We start from the raw sequence: 25,151 nt of genomic DNA, 5'->3' as shown, positions 1-25,151 counted from the left end.
ACACTTTGTGTAATGCAGATAGAAATACTGTTAGCAGTTTGCTGCTATTAGTAATAGTGCTATCAGCACTATAACTGTAATTGAGGTTGTATTTCAATACTTCTTCTTATTTTAAGGGTAAACTGAAAGCCTGCCCATCACATTGGGCAGAAGAGTTGGGCTAAGCCTCAGTGGGTACTAATGGTCTTTTTTATCACGTGCTTTTGCAGGATTATTTAAAATATTATATTGGTTATCAAATACACTATGCGTGTTCTTGGTGGCTTATTTTTGTTGTTCTGTTTTTGTTTGTTTTTCTTTTGTGAAACTAGGTAATGTTTGGGACAGGATACCCCTTCTGAGGTTTGGCTGCTAAGAGTAAGGATAGGTGGGCAGGTGTACATATAGACCATCTATCTGTATTATTTCTTGCCTCTGGGTCAGACTGCATTATATCTGGAGACTTTTGTATAGTTTCTACTATTTTCCAGTAGAGTAAGTGTTTTCCGTTTCCTGATAGCAGGGTTTCATGCCTCTGCCAAAATTTGTAATAAGAAGGAAGGCCCTTATGAGTTTTTTTTATTATTGTTATTATTATTGTACTTGGGGGAATGAGTAGCTAGAATAAAGGGGAAACAACAACAACAACAAGACACAGAATCTGATACTGTTTTTGTCAGTTTCTGTATGTTCTGCCTTTTCCTTATTTCTGATCACTGACATTTCACCACAAAATACTAATCGTGTTTCATTTTAGAAACCTCAGGATCTGCTGTGGCTGACCTCATCAGCAGAAAGGAGACATGCGAGCCCAAAACTCAGCGGCACTAGAAAGTTGTAGCATTCTAACTGGCTGCTTCAGAGTCTAATGAAGAGAGTGAAAGAAATCTCAGAATTTTATTTGGAATGGCATCTAACAATGCTAAAAGCAGCATTTGCCAACTAGCAGGAGCATAGCTAATAGGTAAAGAAAATGGTTGAAAATGCTGTATTATAATTGTAGTAATACTCTTAAAAAAAAAAAAAAGAAAAGAAAAAGAAAATGAAAAAAAAAACCCTCTAATATATAATTCTAGTGACATGCTTTTAAGATATCTGTACGTTTTTCATTTACATTTTGACATTTAAATCGACATCGTTTTATGATCCTGTAATTTTGCAGCTCACTTCGCATACACTTTTTTCAATGGCAAATTGAAATCACAGATGAAGTGAGCTTAACTTGAGTAAGGAAGAAAAAATGTTTAGTGGGATGGGGAAAAAGTTTGTAGCACACAAACATGTTCCTTGGCTGCAAATGTGTATGTGCAAATTAGGCTCACTTATGAGAACGACCTTTTTCTTTTTTTCTCGTGCTAACAAATCCCAAGGGAAGTGCATATGGTTCCTTGAAGTATTAAAATGTATCCCGCTGTTGGCATGGTAGAGAACACGTTTTGTTATACTAAAGAACTTGCCAGCATACTACAGTTAAAGTATAACTGGACTGTTGGTTTTTTGGTGGAAGTTTAGCAAGTTTGCCAAAGCACTTTGACTGCAATCCAAAGTTAGATTCTATCCTTCAAATGTAGGGTAATGTTGGAAGAGAAAAACACAAAAACTTTAAACCGTGCCCCTTTGTCATGTTCTCTAATTTCTTCATAAATATGTAGTTTCATTTTTCTAGGTCAGGTACCTTGTAGGCATTTTTGTCTGAGATGTTTGTCTTAGGACTTGTCTTCTAAAAGAGAATTCCATATCTATGAGGGCTGCTCTGAAAGTAAAATGACCTATTTTATTATGTCGTTCCATGATGTCAGAGGTGGATGGTGGTGGTATGGCACCTTTCCTGCCAACATCCCATTACGTGTTGTTGCCTTGTGACAGAGGGGCAGTTTGACAAAACAGTGTCTGACATGGAACTGTGTGCACAGCAAAGGTTTGTCCCTGAATTCATCCATGTAGAAAAAATGACACCCATTGACATTGATATGCTGAACGTTGGTGGAGACCAGACAGTGGATGTGACCACTGAGGACTGGCAGCAGTTAAGGTGATGTGCACTGCCATTTGGGGATAGGAAGGAGGTGATCCTTCTGCATTTCCTGGAACCAGGACAAACTAACTCCGACCACTGCATCACAACTAATGACTAAGCTGAATGTGTGAGCTTCTGGAGTCAGGCCAGAGAAGACAAGCTTTCTCTTACAGTACAGTAATGCTGGGCCCCATACCACTTTGAAGACCATGGAGAACATTGCCAGTCTTGACTGGACTGTCCTGTCACACCCACTGTATAGTCCAGATTTAGCAGATTCTGAGTTTCATTTGTTCAGGCTGATGAAAGGCTAATTGATTGGGCAGCGTTCTTCTAGCAATTACATTGTCATGACAGCTGTGAAACAGTGGTTCATCTACACTGGTGCGGGTTTTTACAGGCATGGCGTGCAGGTTCTTGTTCATTGCTGGCAAAAATACATAGCTAATAGTGGTGACTATGTTGTTGAACATAGCTGTGGTGGTTAATCAAGTCAAGCCACATCAAAGAGTGTGTGCATTAGGGTTTTGTTTTGTTTTGTTTTCCTCTGTCTCATGTGGAATAAGTGAGATCAGAGTTGGGGTTAAGCTAAATTAACAGCTGGACAACTAGAGCAGGGAAAACCAACGTTAAGAGGAAAGTAGGGCCTTATTTTCTTCTGCAAATCAACACTCTACTAATGTTGATGAGTAATTTGTGAAATACTGTTGCACAGTATTTCTATTTCTGGGATAGAAGTTTAAGAAAGATCCTGAAATCTAGGATTTGGTTTTCATGTAATTCTTTCTACAGATAAGATGCAGCACTGCTGCTTCTGTGCAGAAGTTGTGAAAGGTTTTCTGGAGCATTTTTGTTAGTGCTGTTGTATTTTTTTTTCTTCATTCCAGTGGTAGATTATATAACAAACAAACAAAAAACCCTAAAAAAAATAATGTCTTCTTGTTATCAGTGTGTTTCCTTTCAGAATCGTTTGATATGTACTGTCAGTAAGGTGATGGTGGGATGGTAAGATGGCAGTTTGGAACATAGTGCTGTATGGGTGCAAGGGACGTTTTGTTGGTCTTCGTGTTAAGTTTTTTATTGGTGAAAGTTTTAAGCAGAAACAGCCTTTCAGATCTCCAGAGAAGAAACAGGTTTTCAAAATAAGCTGAACTTTGTATTGGAATTTAAGGCTGTGTTTTTCGTGCAAGATAAATTTTGTCATTTGCTGAAGATAAGCTACTGCTAAAAATGCCAATTCTATTCTGAGTTGCTGTTAATGCAAACTTTTAGTGCTGTTTAGAGCTACCTGGCAAAATGAGAGCTGTGTTAGAATAAATATTCCAGGTGTGCTTGGATAATCTCCATGTTTTTATAAACTGTGTAAAAATGTTGGTTATCTTCCCTGGAAATCACAGCCAGAAGTTTCTGTCTCTTCATTCCCATTTTGTCTTTTGTCTCGGGAAGTTTCAACATCAGCGCTGTGTTCTTTTGTCAGGACCTTTGTTTTTTCTTTGCCCCTGTATGTCTCGGAGGCAGGATCAAATCAGCAACTTTCAGTTTCTTTCCTTGAGACTTTTAATTATGGAGTAATTTTGTTTCTGGCAGCTTCCCCTGTAGCTCTCTAGGGCTGAAGTTTCCCCTAGGTGATGATCCTTGAAAAATCTTGATTTTTCAGAAGAAGTCTGAAGAAGATTCCTCCATTTTACCTTTTATCTTAGGATATTTATCTTGTAAGTTTTTCCAAGGTTGCCTGGCTATGTAGTGAGTAACAATTTTCCTTGTACTGAGGGCACCTGAAGTAGTAAGTAGGCTTCTTTAAAGCGAAGTGACAAGTCTAGAACGTCATTCATTATTGTTATTATTTTTTCATTTTTCTCGATTCTTCTCCAAGAACAACATTTTAGTAAGGTGCACTCCTTTTTTGGCAGCTCTGCTGTAGCTCTTTTCACTGTTAGCAGTGCTGCTTTCCACATTTGCCATGCAGCTGAGGTCACTCCAGTAGAGAGAAATGAGGTTCCTGCTTCACATTCCTGCCTTGTTTCCTCTTGCCATTTTATTTTATTTTTCCTCATGGTCTCCAGTAATTCCTCCAGACTGCAATCCTTAACTTTGTCCTTCAGACTCTGGCACCAAGCAGTCCAGGAAAAATTGAGGTGATCAGGACCACTAGTGCCTTTCCAGAAGAACTGCATAGCTCTATTACAGAAACTCCATCTCTTTGTGTCAGTGTACTGTTTTTAAGTTATGGTTTATCTTTGTAATGCAGTTAATGTGAGGGTTAGGTTGCCTCACCTCTTGCATGTGAAGCCTAGAATCCTTCTGAATGACAGGAGCCATGTCACTCATGTACTGTGAAAGGACAGAAGACCTTTCACTCTGTGTTCTGCTCCAAATTTTATTTTGTTTTTTAAAACTCAGCTGTTTGGATTTAAAAAAAAAAAAAAAAAAATTAAATTTTAATTTGCTAAATTGAAATCTCATTCATTTGGAATTCTTGAAGGTTTTACCTTTGTACCTTCAGCTTGTTTGTTTGTTTCGTTTTTTCTTACATAAATGTTTTCACGTACAGCATGAAGTGATGCTTAAAATCATAGAATGATTTGGATTGGAAGGGACCTTAAAGCCCACCCAGTCACACCCTCTGCTGTGGTCAGGGCTGCCCCCTACCAGCTCAGCTGCTCAGGGCCCCATCTAACCTGACCTTGAGTGCCTCCAGGGATGGGGCACCCACAGCTTCTCTGGGCAGCTGTGCCAGCCCTTCACCACCCTCTGAGCAAAGAATTTCCTACCAACAACTAACCTGTATCTCCCCTCCTTTCCTTTGAAGCTATTCCCCCTTGACCTGTTACTATGTGACCTTGCCAGAAGTCTTTACTTGTCATTCTTACAGGCCAACTATCTGGTGTCTCCATCCCTCTAAACATCCTCTGGACTCACTCCAGCAAGTCCAGGTCTTTCTTATGCTGTGAGCCCAGGAGCTGAGTGCATGTGGGGTCGCAATAAATGCAGTTCTGTTGATAAAGTCAAAATAATTTCTTCTTCTAGTCTCTGTCAGCTATAGAAATCTTAGATTTTTTAGAGTGCTTTGTTAAAGCGTTTAGAAAAAACATAAATAGCTAAGTAGCAGGCAGTAAAGTATAGAATGAATGTAAAAGATTGTGCTCAATTTCAATGGTCCTTCTATCCAGGATCAGTGTACCTTTTCACTCTAAAACTGCTATTCAGATGCATTTTAATGAACATACCTTTTTTTTAACTTTACTCAAGGAAGAATGGGATTACAAATTCCATTCTTTTTTTTCCTTCATAAGCATAGCACTCATTAAAATTGTAAGTTATATGGCTATTGAATAAGAGAGTGATGCTCCAGCACTTAATATTTTTCTAGTAGATGCTGACTCTCATCCCAGTAGGCCTCTTTCTTCTTTCCAACAGTTGCACACTCTTGGGCATTATCACCAGACTTTCAAAACACATACGCCCTTGTTATTCAGCTTTATGGTTAATGCACATAAGTGGGTCAAATAGTAAATGTTTGCAGTGTAAATAAAAGCACAATGTCACTGCCTTTGGAAGAGCCCTCTGTAGACCAGCTAGTTCAGCACGCACCCTATGCTCAAAGCGCAGTCCCCTAGGACAGGTTGCTCATGGTTGTGACCCATGGGATTTTGAGTTGGGGCAGCTTGTTCCGGTGTAAGATCACACTCAGAATTAGCAAATAACAATACTTACATGCAAATGACAGATGTTTTCTTCCAGCTTCTGCCCATTGCTTCTTGTCCTTTCATTAAACCACTGCTTAGTGGGGAAAACAAACAAGCAAAAGCAGCAAAAAAAAATCAGACTTTAAAAATTCTATTTATTTTTTCCTGTTTTATGGGAACTTCCTGTGCAAGCCCTGATTGAAATTGGAAAATGGCATAAGTCTGCTTTATTTCAGTGGGAGTTGGATCCATATTTTAAGAAGAATTTGTTTATATTTTTTAGTTTGGTTACAGGTAATACTTTGATCTAAAATGCTGGAGTTGGACTCCTGAAATGGTCAGTGTACCATAGGAGTTCTGCATCTCCCTTTTCCTGTTTGTTTGTTTGTTTGTTTGTTTGTTGCCCTGAGTTATGGCATGAGGCAAGTTACACAGCCAAAACACAAGAAGAATAGGCTGAATGCAATGGCAAGAATCTCTGTTAGCATGCACTGCTGGTAGCTGCTGCTTCAGACTTTCCCAGAGAGGTACCAAATCAGATTCAGTACCCGGTCAAATTCTCTTGATACCTCCAGCCACCTGTAAAACAAAAACACTTGCACGCTGTATACTGTAGCTACAATCAGAGGATTAAAATGTAAAGAAATGTGATTCTTTGTATTCTACAAATCACCTGCCAGAATAACCTCTGCTTATTGAGACGTAAGGAAGGCGAGTTTACAATTTGCTATGTCTTCTCTGAACAATTCCAAAGGTAATATAACAAGAACATAATTCTAAAGCACGCTTTACTACCAGTAGGTGTAAATACAGTGACACTTTTATTTCCTGTTCAAATTCATTATTTGAATCCCTGTCAGATACATATTTGTGGTAGTAACGTACCCTGCATGGCAAGTGCTGAGAAAACATTTATGGAAAGCTTTGCCAGAGAAGTCTGACTGTATAGACTACAGTGACTTTACTGTTGGGGCTCTTCATGTGTTTATGGAAAAAAAAGGCACTAGTTAAGCGTGTCTGATTTGTAGATTTTGTTGCTCAAATACCCAAGTTACTTAATAACTCTAATACGTAAGATCGAGTAGCACAGCAGTTCTATTGATATGCTGGCAAAGAAGCAAACATGACCAGTCTTTACCATCTGTTTATAATGCTATATAAAGAAGACCTTACTGGTTGCCATGGAAACCAGCATTTCCAAAACCACAAGTGTTTGCTTAAATTCTCAAGCTTTCTAAAGTCTTGTCTTTTCTGCAGGAGAAAGAATAGGAAATCTCTAAAGTTCTCCAGTGATTCTTTTTTTTTTTCTCTCCTAACAATTGCTTTGCTGTAATATGCTTTCAGCATTTTTGCACTGTATCTTGTTTCACTACTTCATAAATTTAAGGAGTGCCATTTGTAACTTAATGACTTCATTTGATGCTTAGCAATGATCTAGGAAAAGGAGGCAGATATTTGTCGTGCATCGTGTTTATCTTTGTTAAAGGAGTTGTTCCTGTTCACGTGAACAGTCCTCACTGTGGTATTGATAATGTGGGGTGATCCTACAGAATCTGAGCAAAGGTCAAATTAAGAATTGTTATTGCTTGGTTAAAAGTAATAATAATAATAATCAATGGTCACAGTTGCCCACTGGGCTCTCACTGAAAAGTGACCCTCTGGAATGAGTAATCTAGAGAAAAAATGTAACTAAGATAATACCAGTAGGAGTTATGGCCTGGGTTTGTATTCTCCACTGTTGGCTTAAAATTGTTTTTCAGTTAAAACTGTGAAAGAAGCCGCTGAGAAGCCCTCAAAAGGTGGTATTGGGAAGAATATGTATTTACTGCGGTATCTCAGAATATTTATATTTCTTCCCTTTTCTAACTGTGTGTACACGTTGCCGCCTTGCATTCTGTCCTAGCTCTCCACTGTGGTTTAAGTTGTTTTTGTTGTTGTTCTGCTTCCTTTTGAGTTTATGAAAGGCTTTTACTGTGCATAAGCACTTAACTTCAGTAGGTAGTGACGAATGTAAAGCCTTTAGAAAAGGTGCCGCAGTCAGATTATTGGTGTCGGTTGGTTTTCAACCACTTAAAACAACTCCTGTTTCTTTTTATTTAAAAGGAAGATCTGTATTTAAAGGGTTCCTGGTGAATTTGGATTAAACTACTTGGACTAAGTGAAAAAAAATCTTCTCAAGCGCAGAGCTTGAATGTCGCATTCACTGCTACTGAAGGGCTGTCAGTGCTCTCAGAGATTACATATCTGTAATCCACCTAAATAATGCTGAAGATGAGTGAAGTTGTTTAGAAATATTGCTGAGCACAAAAGGTTATAAGAACTTTTTAGATCATTCTAAACATTCCCAATGTTTTCGTCTTTTTCTATTTCATACTTTGGTAAAACACATTTATGAGCATTTTCGTTGTGAGATAATGGCCAGGGGCTGACCTAATTCATTGTTGCGTTTCCCTAGTAGAATTTATTTAATACAAAATACATCTTTATGACAGGCTTTACTGTTACAATATTGCTGAAGTGACACTGGGCCTTCAGAGGTGTCTGAAATCGTTAGCCTTGTGAAGCTAATGATACTTCTGTCATTCAGAGAATTCTTCCAAAGTATTTATATTCCTTTCACTTAGCAGAATATTCTTGCATCTTTTCAAAAAGGTAGCCTTGTGCTTGAGTAGACTTGTTGATACTGGTTGGCGGTGGGGCGCTATACCTCCCACCGAGTTTAAATAAAGTAAATATTGACGGAGAACTCAGACACACAAAAAATTAGGCTTCTGTCTAAGTATTTGTGGTTAGAAAAATAGGGGTGCCAGACCTGTGAGTGACTGCTGGTCAGAGTAATTGCACTCAGACACTGACTGCTTTTTTTTGGTATTAGCTTGCCTGTTATCCACATCACATTCCAAGATCAAGCCAAACACTGACCAGGAAAACCAGCAAAGGTTGGCAGTTGGCTTAAAAATACTTCCCTCCTCCCCCTTCCCCTCGGTGTCTTAATGTCAACCTTAAGGTAGTCCTTTTGCCCACCTCTTACACTCATCAGATGGGTGTAAGGTAGTAGTATTATAGCAAATCTGTAATTAAAACTTCTTCTGAATAATCAATATCTTTGAGATAATGTGTGATTATAGCTGCCTGATATTTTTACTGTAGGATCTTTTTTTTTTTTCAGTGTTGGTTGTTTTCTGATCTCAAATGACCATACAACTTGCAGCCAGTTCTACTGAAACTTTAGTTAACACAGTGCTATGTTTTTTCAACTCATGAAAAAATCTAGTCCTCTTCTGCCTACCTAGTAAAGCTCTGTCCTCTTGGTACTCAGCTGCTAAGAAATTTTGTGGAAAATTAGGAGCTCAGAACATCATGGTCTCAATTCACGTAACTTCTGCCTTTGGGAAGCCCAGGGTTAACAGGTTGCCCAAGGAGGCTGTGGATGCCCCATCCCTGGAGGCATTCAAGGCCAGGCTGGATGAGGCTCTGGGCAGCCTGGTCTGGTGGTTGGCGGCCCTGCATATGTCAGGGGGGTTGAAACTAATGGTCATTGTTGTCCTTTTCGACCCAGGCCATTCTATGTTTCTAAGCCCACTAAGTCATAGCGGTGGCTGGCAGACTGATACTTACGTTTGAATGAGGTTATAAAGGCTCCAAGAAGAAGAAATCTTTTAACAATTCAAATGCTGTTTCAATTTGTAGGAGCCGTAAATGTTCAAAGACAGTGAACTGCTGATTATTTATCATCAAGTATCAGTATTTGCTTTGCACTTGCCCCCCAAACTTGTAGTTTTTAAAATTAATTTATTTTGATGCCATTTGACTTTTGTGAGGCCTTGCCCATTTGAATCTCCACAAATTCATTTAAACTTTTGATTCCTAGAGTTTTCTAGAAGGTTCCATCATTTATGATCATTGCTGTGTTTAGAAAGTTGTTGGAATTTTATTTTTGAAAGTACTGCATTATATGGGATATATACTGAAGCCAGAAGAAATCGGTGTAAGTAACAGCTCCAGAAAGAATTGCAGAATATCCCGAGGTGGAAGGGACCAACACAGATCATTGAGTCCAACTCCATCTTAAACACCTACGTTTCCTGTAAGCTGTAATTCTAATGTATGTTGAATGTTCTTCAGTCAGTCTCTCCATCTGTGACCAGGCTGCCCAGGGAAACTGTGGGTGCCCCGTCCCTGGAGGTTCTCAAGGGCAGGGTGGATGGGCCCTGGGCAGTTGAGCTGGGGGGCGGCAGCTCTGCCCACAGCAGGGGTTGGCACTGGGTGGGCTCTAGGGTCTCTTCCAACCTGAGCCATTCTGTGATAACTGTGCTCAAAACATGTAGCACGATAAGGTTGATGTATTTTTAATGTGTTTGAAGATATGTTGTTTAGAGGGTTATTTAATGCATACTTGAAACTTCAGTAGGTGAAAATAAGTCACTATAGACTGCTGTTAACGAAATATATAATTAAATAGTGTATGCTTCTTTGAGTGTGGTCATATGGTCAATCATGTGATTCAAATAAGTGCATCTGTAATAAAGTGGCTTAGCATCCGCTAAGAAAATGAATATATCAGGAGAGTTTTTCTCTTATTTACTTCTGACTAGTCATTAATAAAGCAAATTGAATAAAAGCCCCAAGGTTAGTTGAACTCTTACATTTCTAATAAAGTAGCCAATATTCTCACCAAATAGCCCTGACATTTACTTGCAGCACTAGATAGAACCATCAGTTATATTCAATTTTGAAAAAGTGTTGTTTTTTAAATGTAGTTGTACCTGTAGCCATGTGTGCATTCTGATGATCTTTCTGTCTTAAACAAACTCAGTGTTACTTTCCCAACGTGTTACAGATTTAAACCATGTTTATATATTGTCACATCTGAGACTGTCGGGCAGAATTGAGACGTTTCTTTTTCAGAACAGTTTTTATTTCAGCCTAAAACTAGCCTGTGTTTTTCAAAGACGTCATCCCAGCTTTGTAAAGCTTTTTCGTCAGCATAATTGATTTTGGTTGTTACAGTCCTTTTCCAGTTGCTTTTTATTAGTGCTGTGTAAACAGGTTGATTTTTTTTCCCCCCCTCCTTTTGTTCAACATCTGTGTGGGGGAGGCCGAGGAATGGCTGCTCAACACCCAGCATCTTACCCTGGTTTACATCCCCATGTAGATAAACAGATCTGCTGTATGATCCAAACCAGAATGAACGATTCTGTCGGTGGGACACCATCAATAAAACGTGTGGAAAGGGCAGAATCATCAAAAGGGAAGAACAGCCATTTGCTCACTTAGCCCCTAGCCACCAGGGCAGTGATTGGAGCACCCACCTGGGCTGTGAGAGAAGGTCATCCTGGGGGCCTGCTGGGTAACTAATGGGAGGGCTGCAGACCAAGCCTTGGCTTTTTGCATTGGCAATGAACAGAACATTTGGGAAACAAGAAAAAATGTTTGACTAAACATTTAACAGCTCTCTTTGTGACCACTGTAAAATACTTTATCGTATCTGTTTTAATTAGGTCTTTTTTTTTTCCTGCTTTCTTAGCAATTAAATTGGAACCATAAATTGGTGCTCCTGCATATAGATTTGATCTCTTATACATCCACATTCATTCAGTTGACTTCATAGTTAGCTGTGGCTTTTTTTCCCTCCTGTATTTCATCCACCTCTTCTTTACAGTAACTATTTTCTGTGTTTCTTATAGTTTAAATTCTGGGTATAATGTACTGAAAAAAATGGCAAGAACATGAGCTGTATTTGTCTGAGGACCTGCTAGAATGTAAATAACTTAAAATCTTCACGGTATTTAATCAACATTGCTCCAAAGTAGGAGTGGAGCTTACAATCAGTACTCTGTTTATTACTTATTTCTTTATTTATAGAAACGTAAATTAATGCAGGAGTTAAGCCTGACACTTATTGGAGGCTAGTATTTTACCTGCAGAGTGTACTGAAATGGCTGCACATGTGGAAAAATACACAAAACATTAAGGGAAGTGCTCATGTTTGCTTGATTTATTCTCTGCAGCAGACGGACTCTGGTAGTAGGAGGTGTAATTTGCAGCACATTAGCTATTAGCCAGTGTCATTGCTTGAGTGGGTGGTGTGAGTCTCTTGTGTCTGTATGGTGTCACACTGCGCATGTTTCAGAGCTGGGCTCATCTCCCCTGTGCTTTCAGATGAAATTTTTTGTGAACAACGCTCTGCTTAAAACCGTGAATCTGCGCTTTCAAACGGGTTATTCTGTCACATGGATAATATCTCAAGTAAATGGTCACTCCACACCTCCCCTGATATTCATAATGTTTGGCAAAGCTGGATTGTTGTAGTGTTTGACTTAACTACTTTTTTTTGACATGAGCTGCCCTGAAGATGTAATATGTTATTTGCAAGATACCCAGTCTGTTACTCCACAGCAAGCAAGCAAAATTACGCTCCCGTTTCTTTTTGTTTTCTGTAGGGCTTTTTTGGGGGGTGGGAGGGAAGGTGAGGTGGGCTACACTGCGTGTACACGAACACTTGTGTTCAGCAGAGGTTTTCTAAAAGAATCTGAGCTTGAAGCATCTTTCTTTTTTTTCCCTCTTGTGTGCACAATTTCACTTGGGTTGCTTTTAGTTCACTTTTTTCCCTGGAGGCACCTGTCTCCTGCCACATACCCATCAAGACTAATTGCACCATCTGGAAGACTTTTGTGTAGCTGTTACTTGTGCAGAATATCTCTTGGGAGCTTAATTCTGAATGTGAATGTGACCCCTGAAGCCATGTCAAGTAGCTGCAGTAGTTTCCAGCCTCTAAAGGATGATCACCGTAGGCTTTATTTGTTTCAAGTCTCATGCGGTTTGCTTTAGTACGGATATGTTACATGTCAGTAACACAGCTTCAGTCATGTTTTGAAGGGAATTAGACTTTGAATGTGGGTCTGGTAATTCATAGAAAATTCTGTCTAAAATTGCATCCAAAACATATGGATTTGGATTTAGTCTATATGACGAGGTGTAGAAATGACAGACATGTTGCTCCTTACTATTACGCTATGTCATTTTTATGTCCTGTTCTTCCCCCACCCACATCTGCAGTTCTCATTAATAACATCCTGCTAAAAATGCGAGGCGTTCTTTTGAGCATGGGTTGCAACCCCCCAGAACAGCTCTAAAACAATTGTTTTCCTTACCGCTATGAATCTGTTCAAGTATTTTCAGTACAGGTAATTTTTTTTCTCGTTCCTCACTTAAGGTTTATGAAGTTAAAAGCACTGCAGCATTTGGCACTTCCACCAGTGTCCCTCTGGGCAGTGCCTTGTTTAAAGGTTGGCCCTTTAAAGTCTTGTGGTGGTCTGGACAGTTTTCTTCTTTCTGTAATAACGTGTCTGTTGGAAAACCATGGAGCACTGAGCGTGGAAAACCAAAGCATTCTGACTTAAAGCATCAGCAAAATTTGCAATGTTTTATTTAAAAAAATACACAACAAAACTCTTTTCTCTTGGGATCCTGCATATAATATATCAGGCACTCTAGTTTTACCAATATATGTATGTGGATAAAATATATATATATATATTTATAAATGTACTTCTTATCCTGAAACCGCTTCTTTTTATTTTTTTTTAAATTTATTTTTCCACTGATGGAATTGCAATAAGTGTTGAGGAAATATGAGGACTCTATTTGTTCTTAGTTGCATCAGCTGTGTAACTTGTTTGCTTGTAAGTAATGTGGTCAGCTGAAGCTCAAGCCAGAGAAGTACTTACGCCACCACAAGCAATTATGAATTCTGTCTACAGGATATATGTGTAATATATATTATTCATTATATGTATTTTTTCTGTTTTTTGTTTGTTTTTTTTCCTGAGTCATTTAATGTTTGTTGTGGCTGTGACTTTGGAAATCTATAGAATTTTAGAAGTGTAACTGTTTTGGCTGTATTCTGTTAGTTCTATGTTTGAATATGGTAATTATAGCCATTCCTTTGTGTGCTTAAGGGGAATGAAGGTATGTAAGGTGAAAATTCGCAGGACAGTAATGGTAAGCAGCTTTCTCCTCCTCTTTAAAATGTCTCCCCATACATACCCAGTGAGCAATGCAAAGCTGTACATTGCAGTACGGCTCTGTGTCTTAGGAACTGATCCCAGCCGTGTAAGCTTTCCTGGCTTTCAATGGTTGGGTAGCACTGCGTGAGTGGTTTACAAAGAGAAATCATTGTCTGCTCTGGGAAGCTGTACAGCATCTTCCTTTCAGCAGTTGTTCCACTGCTGTATTCAGGCTTTTTTTTTAAAGGATCTTTGTGGATGAAAGAAGTTGAGAGCTGATGGCTGTGATGTGGCTTTTCCTCAGAAAGTTGAGTCTTGTGTTAAATACTGACTTCTGTGCTGAATGTAGTCTTCCACAGAAATAACGATTACCCATCTCCTAATTTACATACACGTTTAGATTAGTTCGTGATTTGCTCTCATAAAGTAGCAAGGTAACATGTTCATAGAATCACAGAATGTCCCAAGGTGGAAGGGACCAACAAGGACCACCAGATCCAACTGCTGGCTCCACACAGCACCACCCAAAATCAAGCTCTATGTCTAAGAGCACTATCCCAGTGTTCCTTGCACTCAGGGCCATGCCCACCGCCCTCTGGTGAAGAACCTCTTCCTAACCCCCACTGCCCCTCCTCTGATGCAGCTCCATGCCGTTCTGTCTGGCCCTGTCACTGTCACACAGAGCAGAGCTCAGCGCTGCCCCTCTGCTCCCTGTGTGGAGCTGCAGCCGCCATGAGGCCTCCCCTCATCTCCTCTGCTCTGGGCTGAGCAAACCCTGGGACTGCAGCCGCCCCTCACACATCTTACCTGCTAGACTTTTCACCATCTTTACAGTTGTGTGAATTGCTATTTTCATGTTATTGCTCCATTAAGAGGCTAACATGTTGCAGATAGACTGGTGGCTGTGACCGTGAATGTTTGGCATCCTCTTGGTTCTTAAAGCTCAGTAGAACCAAACTCTAGCTGTCTCAAGCCGTGTGCATTCCTCTTGGAAGCCTTCCCTCATGCCATGGCTGTGCATGGTGCTGCAGGCATGGCCATGTAGGGCTGGGCTCACCCACCACAAGCCATCTGAGCCAGCTTGTTCTCCACTGAGCTTTTGGAGGCACGTGCTCTGCTCCGTCACTGTGGGAATAGTTAGGAAGACTTGACAAAAGACCTGTAGCTTGCATGCAGTGTTTTACTTATTCAAATGCACTTCCAAGATAGATAGCCTAGCCTTTCTGTTAGCTTCTTTAAAGACTGGTCTGGATTGATTTCCTTCAGTGATTATGACTAAAATTACACAGTGGGACAAAGTGAATTGGAGTTCTTAGTAATCCGTGATGTAATTCTTATATATTTAGCAAATATCTAAATTATATTGGAGGTAAGGGCTCTTTCTGGAAAGCAGTTCACAGATTTAATAGCATCTGGAATATATTATCTTTTCTTGTAGCTATTTAGCCTTATTGATGATCATAGGAAGTAGAAAGTAACTTTGACAAGGACAGAAAGAATATAATTTGAGACACTGGATGCTGTGGTCAAAAAGGGAAGCAAAGCTTGTTTCAAAATAAGCAAAATTCTAAAATGATACACGTAAGGGGTCATTTGGAATTGCTTTCAACAAATGTTTTTGGGAGCACACAGTACAGGCTTCCTTCTAACCCCACATTTAAGGGTGCAGCATCTGTGCAGCAGTTCCTTTGTTTTGAACAGCCTGCCTCTACTTCAATTAGTTTCTATTATTTTGACTTGTATTTCACTGTTTCATCAGTGTCTACAAAGTCTATCCCTGAAATACTTGGATATTACTTTGATATACTCATTTTGTAATATATGAAGCTCAGGGCGTGTGTTACCTTTGGAAATAAACAGCATTTAACCCTGAATTCTCACTTTGCTCTGCAGTAGTAATATCTCATAGTGGGTTAGAGGTGGAGGGTGACAGAAGTTTGTAGTTAATAATTACAGCTTATTTTCATGCAAATGTGAATATTAAAGACTTAGAGAAATGATGGGTGCTCAACATCTGAGTCTTTCTGTTTTGCTATAAGCAGTGAAAATAGATTGTAAATAATACACTTTTAAAAAAATCTTTTTCTTTTTTCTTTTTTTGCAGGGGTTTTGTGTATGATAGTCGAAATAATTTACAGATGCGAGGTTTGGTCGTATTGCTTATTTCCAAAGCTGCTGGACCCAGCACAGCAGAGCTCTCTTTCCAGCACAACATGGTCAGTGGGATTTATTCCAGGTATGTGGCAACTTTCTTTAGCGAGGTATACATGGATGCATTTGATTGGCAAAGTCATGGTGATTTCAGAGCATCCTAGTGGCTTGCTCAGCTGTTAAGGAAAAATCAATACTTGCCTAATTACAGATCCTTATTCCACAGGATTATTATAAGCTTTCCATGGTGAAAACCATTTCCTACCAGTTGTGTAGCTCGTATAATATCCATGCCTAAGTCTTAATTGGTGTTTCTGGGTACAGTTAAGTCAAAAAGATTTTAATCATGTTAGGTATCAGAAAGTTTATGTTAGAGGTACTCAGAATCAAATACGTACATACATTAATTGAGTGGGATTTTTCTGCATTACTCAGATGTAATTTAGGTCCGCTTACTTACTAGAAGTGTCAGAGTCAGATTGACAGTCGTGTAGAATACCAGTTTGTTTCACTGAGCAAATCATTTTCACTACAGCCACTTTGGAGGATATTTTCCCCTTACACTATAGTGTAGAATGGAGTTCTTCACCTCCCACATGTGAGTTGAATTACTGAGTCTGTCACTGAGGTACCTCAGGATCTCACTGGTGTAATCTGTCTTCATTCAGTTCCTAAATATCTTTTTAAGAATTTAAAGTAAATTATTTAATACTAGTAACAGCAGTAATTAGAAATAGTGGCAGTTTTTTCGTATGTGTATTTGACAGTTAACTGTTCCGCTGAAATAATAAGTGATGTTAAAAAGTTCTGGTTGGAAAAACTGTAAAATTAAGATTTTTGAAGTCCTTTTGACTTGAGTGCCAACGAGTGAGGGAACTCTGTCGTATCTTCAGCTATTTCTGCTTCTGGCCTCTGCAGAGTATTAAAGGAAGATACACAAACTTAGTGACGGGTTTGTATCCTAATTCTTTATATAAGGGCAGGCACAACGAAATTATGTCCTTAAAATACGTATAAAATCTTAAAGCAACAGAATAAAGAAGGAAAATAAATATGAATAGGGAAGGACAGAAATGACATTAAGTAAGAAAAAAGACAGATACAGGAGGCTTGTTAAGGAGGGGCTGTGGTAGCTATTTAATTCCATTCTTGTTTGGTTTTGTCCTTAATGTCCCCTTAGGGTTGTAATGTTTTTATATTTATATGCAAATGATGCTGTGTGAGGGCATAATTCTATTTAGTTAATTATGGTACAGAAAGTATTTTAGTTGATTTTGTAAATGATTTTGAAAGTTTTCATTAAGCGTGTCTCATAAAAGGAGAGAAAAAGCATTATGTTTTCATAACCAACTTTTTGAGTATGATGATTCTGACTGTGGAGGTAACTTGTGAGCATTTAAAGCTGCCACTGGGAAGGTGACTATTGGAAGTATTCAGTGAGGAGCAAATAAGACCTTGAATTAATAATGAGCCAGTTGGTGTAAATGGACATCACTGGAGCTATGCCAGTTCAACCAGCTGAAAATCTAGCCTAATAATCTAAGTTTGAGCAAGTCAATAGCCATTATAATACCTAGTTTAGAGTTACCAAGGTATTCCAGAAATGAAGCAGCTTTAAATATGTCCGCACTGATTCACTTAAGGTTCATTACTGTCTATGAGAGTGATAACTATGGAGTCATTAATTTAAATGAATTTTCAGTGGCAATTTGAATCTACATTGTGGAGTAAATATGAGCAAACTGATGCAGGCTAGCAGAGTGGCAATGCTTTATTTTATTTTGTGCCATAGTGAGCCAGGTTTGCCTTCCTCTGAAATCACTCTGGGCTTTGTCTTTGACTTGGAACTGGTTGGTTGGTTGGTTGTTTTTTGTTTTGTTTTTGTTTCCCCTCCCCCCTCTTCTTAATGATTTTGTGACTCTGTACTTTCCCAAATGTACTCTTCAATCCTGTCTTGTTTCTCATTTTGATTTTTGTACTATATAAAGCAAAGAGAAGTGGCAGCTTGTAAAATCATGAACTTAAAGGGCTTTTGCAATTGTTTTATGTATTACAAATAATGTTTTACAGACTGCTTTTCAAATAAGTACCAAAGGACTTTTTCCCTTAGTACATTTTTGTCTGCTGTCTTAGTTACAGAGTAGTTATATACGGTTTGTGTATTAGAGTCGTATAGCAAAGGCAAAGTATATTCCTCAGTGATATGCAATGAAGAAACGTGCTTGATCCTTTAATGCTTATGTACTGCTCCAGCTTTGAAAGTATTTTTTGGGAATTGATTCTTACAGAGTTTCATCTCAGCTGTAAACTGTACAGCTCTTTCTGTTACCATGCCATATAATTACTTCAGCTTTACATATAATATTTTGCTGGAAATATTATTTCTGGCGCTGTAACCAGCATCTCCATTGCCTGATACTTGCATGTTGTGAATACTGCATTATGGACTATTAGCTGGGATATGGCTTGCATGATTTTAGGGTATTTAGTAGGGATTAATTGCATTTCTGAAATCTGAGCATGAGTTAAGTTCTAGTACTTGTCAGTGATTGCAACAGTCCAGTCTTTTTTTTTTCCCCACAGTTTATGTTGGAATCAGCTCTTGTGCTCTCTTCAAATCCTATGTCCCACAAGGGGTAGCCAGGTTACATCAGTCTGCTGTATCACAAAGAAAAAGAAAGATTTTGTGATGAGGCATGTTCTGCATAACCTTCTTTCCCTATTTGATATCTTGTATCACAGTATAAACAAGGAATGCAATATCCATAATTAAAATTTAAGGACGCTAAATTTGGAACTGCCAACGTTTTCTTTATCCTGTTCTCCCAATTTCTAGATGTCTCAATGACCCAAATGCATAAAAATAGATTAGCTAGCTGCTTAGCTTGCATCTGTTTTAATTGGTACACAATGGAACAAAACCGGTGCCTAGTACTAGAGAACAATCTTTTTTCCAGAATAATGAGAATTACAATTTAGGTAGCTAAAGGAGCAGAGCTGGTGCAGTGATATGATGCTGCCTGTGGCCGGAACTGCTTCCAGCTTGGCACTTTGTAATTTGCAGATGTGAACTGTCCACGTCCAGCTGGGGAGGAATTGCAAGCCATTGTGCACAGGGATATCATAGTAACTGCTGGTTACCTTACGAGTCATGCAGAAGATAAACAGGAAAGTGTTATAAGTGTCTGCTTGGCGTACTTTTCTCTGTACTGCCACCTCCCTGTCAGGCTGCCAGCAACCTAATTTCATTGCTATTGGCGGGGAAAGGAGCCTGACATTACTTCCAGCTCAGCACTAGTGCTCCCAAAAGAGGATGCAGAAAAGAAGTGGCAACATAATAAACAGCTCTATTTCACCAGCTGGACAGATTTCCTAAAATTGAAACTTCCTACTGGTCTCTTACCCTTTAGATAAATATTTCCTTGGTTATAGAACCATGGCAAATGCTGTGATGAAGAGCAGCGCTCACAAGTTATGCAAGCATTGTCATCTAAGGGTTGATATCATTACCCATACTCAAGCAAAGCATCATCCTTTATTCACTTGAACCTTGATTGTGTTCTTTCTTTGCTGAAGAGAACACAGAACACACATTTACATATAGACAGAATCTAGCTAATTATAATCTATCATGCTAATAGTATTTGGGAACACCTTAGACGTGATGTTGCAGCCTAGGACTCTGTAAGACCCATTTCCAAACTTGCAATTATGTTAGAGACAGATACTGCTCTGTTGCCTTCTTTCAGAGCAATTCTTGTGTGGATAGTCATTTAAGCAGTTTGCTGGTCTTCACTGTGGAGGTTTTTAATAGAAGTATCAGGATCATATGGTTTCTGAACACCTATAGCTTTCCGCTTCATAGATTTAACAACTAAAGTACAAATGAAGGTACCAAGATGGGCTTGGGCTCTGTCACTATGTACCCAAAGGGTTATCTTCTGCTGTTGGTGTCTGGTACTGGCAGACATCATTGGCTGGGGACTGAGGAATCTCCTTGGCTTTATACTGAGTAACATATTCCTCACATAGCCTCTATACTGCAGCTGAAAGTGTAAGTGATGCCAAAGAACAAACTTATGCCATTTCTTCAGGCGTCAATATCCTTGGCTCTACTACAGAAAGCTATTTTCTTCTCTCTTTCATGTTTTCAGTCTTTCTTTTCTCCTTCTTCCTTTAGTGCCAGTTTCAGGAGTACCCTCTGGCACTGATACCCACTGATCAGCTCTGCAGATTCCTTTGGACACTTGTCTGAGGTTTTTTGTTGTTGTTTTTTGTATGTTTTAAGCCTAGTTTATCTGCGTTCACAAGGTCTGATCCTGTGGACACTGAGAAAGTGAAAAGATCTTTTCTTATCAAACTCGGCAAGTGTGTGTGTAGAATAGATCACAGAAAGCACCAACGAACTGATAAGTGAAGCACTACAGGTTTCTGGATTAGTGCTTTCAATACTAGGCTCTGCCCCTGCCTTTTCTCCCTCAGAATTATGCGTCTGGCCTTTAAAAGCTCCAGGAATTCATTTCTTGCAAGGCGAATGTGCTTTCTTACATGCTTTCACTGCCTAAACTTTTCTCTGAATCCTTTCTGCTGCTTGAAATAGTGGCAGTGAAACTGGAGTGACAGTCAGCGTGAAAATGTACTCCTTTTCCTGAGTGTTTCAGCAATGATTTTGGAACCAGCACTGATGCTGCTTCCAGCAAAAACCTATAAAGTGGCAGTTAAGAGCAGATACTAGTTCTTGTTATGGTGTTGAGTCCTTCACTCACCAGGTTCTTGTAGAAATTCTTACTAAGTGCTCCATATAGCACTTTTCTTTTTTTTTTCTTTTTTTTTCTTTTTTTTTTTTTTCTGGACACAACTCATGCACACACATTACGCAGTCTGATTTCACATCTATTTGTGATGACAAAATGTCTCAAGTCATCTTGTTCTCATCATCATCTGTAAAGTAACATTGATTTGAAGGTCTCTGGGGATTACCAAGTCTTGACCAGACTGTTCATCCATTGGTTGCTCTTGGTTGCTCTGGAAGTTTCTCCAGTTTCATGAAGTTAGGGCCTCTACTGCTCTGTCCCTTTGCAGTTCCTTGAAGTTTAGTCCCAGCTTTTCTTTGCTAGATATGAAAACTGAAAAGCTTTCCATACCCAGATTTTCCAGATTAGTGGTATGGGCTGTTCCCAGGCCAATTATGAGAACACAAGTGTAAAGTTCACATCAGTCTTAGTGACTTCTGATGGGATATCCCTGAGTATTAGTAAGGAATCTCTTGTTTCTCATAGGTAAGAGTTCATCATCTGCAGCTTTGTTTTTTCTCTAAACTAGTGCCATGGCCAATGTAAGAGGTGATGCTGTGCTTTTTGAAGCAGTCTTTAACATCTGTGTGCATGAAAGGCAGTCAGGCTGCTTCCAGAGCATTGAAGCTATGTGAATGATTATGTTTCTTGGACTCCTTCAGACTGCAGAGGTAAATAAGAACTAGTGTAGTCCAAGATGTAGTGGTTGTAGGCTTACTGCTGTTTATTTCTGAGAGCTATGTTCTGCACAGATTTACATGGATTAGTTTGTTGACTTCTTCTTCTGGCCTGAGCTACTATTGAATTGGGATTTTATGGTTGAGGGAAAACCAAAATGGCAATACTCTTCTTTGGGTAATTAGCATCATAGCATTTGAGGTGTGAGCAAGTCTTTTCTGAAGACTGAGGAAAATAAAATGGGTTCCATTTTGAGTGATAAACAGAATAACTGTTATGCCTGGATATGCACCTTGGGCTCTGCGTTCCCTGGGAGCTTCAATTATTGACAAATAGCCTCTGTCCTGTCCTTCTGAGTGCAACCAAACAGATGAAAGTTGTGACTCAGTGGGCTGTCGCATCTCTCAAGTGAAGAAGGTGAGTACAGTAGCAAAGGGCTACTTCTGGTTTAGGAAAAGGCAATGGTTACTCTGTCTGAAGCACATCTTCTGCTGTCTCTAAGCTTTGTACCATCCACCAATAGATTTTTGCCATCAAATTCTTTCTACTGTAGATTAGTTTAAAAGTCCCATTGTTTTGTTTTTGTTTTTTGTTGTTGTTTTTTTTTTAATTTATTTATTTTAAAATAATTATGTAAATGTGTTCCACCTCAAATATGGATGCCTGTATGTAAATCTATAATGACTTTATCAATAGCTCTATACAAAGAAATCAGATGGACTCACTTTAAGCAGAAGAAAGTGCAAGTCTGTTGCAAAAGTTCTTCATTAATAAGCTATGGCAAACATTAGTACATTTTGGTGAAGGCAAGATCAGTTGTATCAGTGTAACTTAGAGGTTTCCTTGATCTATTTGCTACTAGGTTTTGAAGAAGTCTTCTTTCTACCTTGCACAGATGAGCTTCTGTCTTCGTAGTTGAAACAGGGAAGATTTATCTGTGAACAAATTGTTTGAGACTTATTTGAAAAGACAAAACTTAGATGAAATAAAATCAAAGAATCACCATAAAAATGATGACTTCAGTACCAACAAAAATGCAGAGCATAAGAGCATGACTTTTCACCTCCCTTTCAGACTTCTTGCTTCTCTCAGTTTTTCTGAACTATATTGTATATTAACATGGAAGATTGCTTTTCACTGTTTCTTACCTCTGTGTTTGGAAGCAAGTAAATGATGCTTAGTTGTATTTTGGACTTCTTTCTCCTGGAGAGTACATACAAAATTGCAAGAAGGTTTGGTTTGTTTTTTTTTCCATTGCTTCTTGTCTGTCACTAGTGGAAAACAAAATTAGTTTTACCCTGACCTGGTGCAATGCAGAAGGAGTGGCCAAAAAACAGAGTTTGGGGGACCTCATATGCATTGCATCTGTCCCCATGAATGGTGTACACAACATGTTTAAAGAAAATAAAAAGCAAGAAATAAGAAAGATGTTGCAAGATCTAAAGTGTCTGTAGGGACCCAAAACTCAAAAAGGCAGAGCTTTTTTTCTTTTGTCTATGCAGACCGAGAGTTTTATTGCAGAATAGCTGTTGCACTTTAAATTCATACTGTCTTATTGCGTACAAGCCCTGGGTCTCAGCTGCAGATATTGCAGAGATTAATCTTATTAATGGAACTGCTAATTGGTGTTTGACTTCTAATTATAGTAACAATAGACCGTAACAATCAATCCTCACCTTTACTGGGAAACATTTGGACTCTTTATCATAAAAAATATATCCTTTGGGTCTTAGTTGCTTTATTCCTATCTTCTGCAAGGCTGGCTCCCGGTGAAGGTGCAGTATCCTGACTGCCGTGTTTTCAAAGCTTAGCTAATTAGCTGGTAGAGAAAATGCATGGTCCTAAAATATTCAATATCTCAGTATTTAAGGAATGTGAAGCTCCTGACAAAAATACTACTTTGAAAGATAAGGGAGAAAAGCATCTCAAAGTATAAGTAGTGATGTCTTTTATAATCTGTAGGAAATGTACAGTTTTGTTTCCCAAACCTTGGTGGCTTTCTCTTAGCTTTAGTTAGAGGAAATATAAGTGATTGTTTTAAATTATTCTGTTTAGTATTTGCTCTACAGGATGAACCCTGTGAGATTCTTCATCTCATTTACAAGACGAGTCTCAGGAGATGAGAAGCACATACAACTTGATTACGTATTCCTATTGATCATCTTCTATATACAACAATAAGAATCAACTCCAGATACAAATTTAACAATATTACTAATTCATTACAAGCAGTACTTTTCTTCATTAACTTTTTATTGTTTTCAGCATACACAGCATGTGCAAATATAGCAATTTTGTGTTGAATAAGAAAAGGTCCTCTCTGAACAGTGCAGGATAAATCAGAATACACTGCAGTGAAGCTAATCTAAGACTGTGGAGGAATATGGACTTGAAACTGGTTCAAAATAAGTCTGTTTAGTACCAGATAGTGGATCAAGGTAACCTCAATATGAACACTACAAACGATTTTCATATTCACAGTAGAGAGGGCTTACCTTGGAGTAAATATAGTGCTGCCTGCTGTCTGTCTTTCCAGTCCACTCTATTTCTGGATCTTCCTCCTTCTACTGCATGTGAAGTGAGTACTGGACTGTAGTTTGCAGTGTAGCATACTGCACTGATGAAGTTGTACAGTGGCTCAGTAGCACCTATGGGAACAAGTTCTGCTTCATCCTAGTGGGAGATCTTCATAGGTGACATATGTTGACAGGAGGTGGCATAGGTGACCTGTTGATAGGAGGACCTAGCACAGCCTTCCTGAGGAATGACATCCCAGCATAGCACAGCACAAGAAGAGGGGCAAGAGCAGAGTGTCTAAGTGTGGGTGAATTTTGTGTTTGGTTTTGTTTGTTTTGTGGTTTGTTTTTTTTGTTGTTGTTGTTGTTTTGTTTTGTTTTGTTTTTTCTTTTTAAAGATGGCAAGAAAATATTTTTAGTTAAATTCTTGAAGAGAGTGTGAAATAAGAAGGTCCTTAATTCAGAGACTCATTTTTTTCTTCAGTGGGTGACAGATGGGTAGGCAGAAACAACTTGTTTGACTGACTCCCTCTTATGTAGACGTTGGCCATGTTTATTTCAGTGCATTACTTCAATGGATCTTGACATCATCATTTCGTAGATCTTCATCTTCACCAGCAAAATGGTTTGTATTTGATGTAAGATATATTCAATGAAATCCCAGGGAATGATAGCAAAGATTAATGTGTTGGAAAAGACTCATTAATAAAAAATGAACCATCTTTGCAAAAACTTATTTGATGAGTCTGAGATGATACTTAAGTAGATCAAAATGGAAAATATTAGTCCTTGTTACGTTGTACCTTCATTATTAGAACAAGAGGAAAGTTAAATTGTTACTTAATAAAAGATTTTAGGACTGTGTGGATTGCAAGACGAGCCAGCTGGAATTTGAAGATAGTGGTTGCATTCTGAGTTTAAGTTGCTAGAAATATGATTGATGACAGTGATTAGTGATTTGAGAAGAGAAATAATGAGTTAAAATAGGATAGAGATTTCACAACTGTATTTTAATCATGTTGTATGAGAAGGTGTTTAGGCAGTCAAAAAAGAAATCAGAAAGGCAGATGATGTTTTTTCCTAAGGCTTGCAGCAGTTGAAAAGTTCTGATTGGCACTGATGGTATGATTATGGAGCATATTCAGTGCAATGAGATTCTGGGAGAGCTTGACTGCCAAAACCTGGAAGTTTATTATAGTATTGGCAGCTGGAGTTTTTAATTTTTCTAAAGACTGACCAAACTTTGGTAAATTTTTGTGGGAAGAGAAGATGTAGCCAAGGAAATTATGCATCTAGTATTTCCAGAAAAGGAGGAAAACTTG

The 25,151-nt window shown here is 38.7% G+C and overlaps 1 protein-coding gene across 1 annotated transcript in view; it reads left to right on the top strand.

The window, feature by feature from the left end:
* Window positions 1–25,151, top strand: part of PDSS2 (decaprenyl diphosphate synthase subunit 2) — a 108,975-nt gene that overhangs the window by 28,374 nt on the left and 55,450 nt on the right. Inside the window, exon 2 of the mRNA XM_072331304.1 lies at window positions 15,796–15,927. Within this exon, the coding sequence (XP_072187405.1) occupies window positions 15,796–15,927 (132 nt within the window). The remainder of the gene's footprint in view (window positions 1–15,795; window positions 15,928–25,151) is intronic.

This window comes from Excalfactoria chinensis, chromosome 3, assembly GCF_039878825.1.
Source record: "Excalfactoria chinensis isolate bCotChi1 chromosome 3, bCotChi1.hap2, whole genome shotgun sequence".
NCBI classification, from domain to species: Eukaryota; Metazoa; Chordata; class Aves; order Galliformes; family Phasianidae; genus Excalfactoria; species Excalfactoria chinensis.
This window is presented reverse-complemented; position numbering and strand designations above follow the sequence as displayed.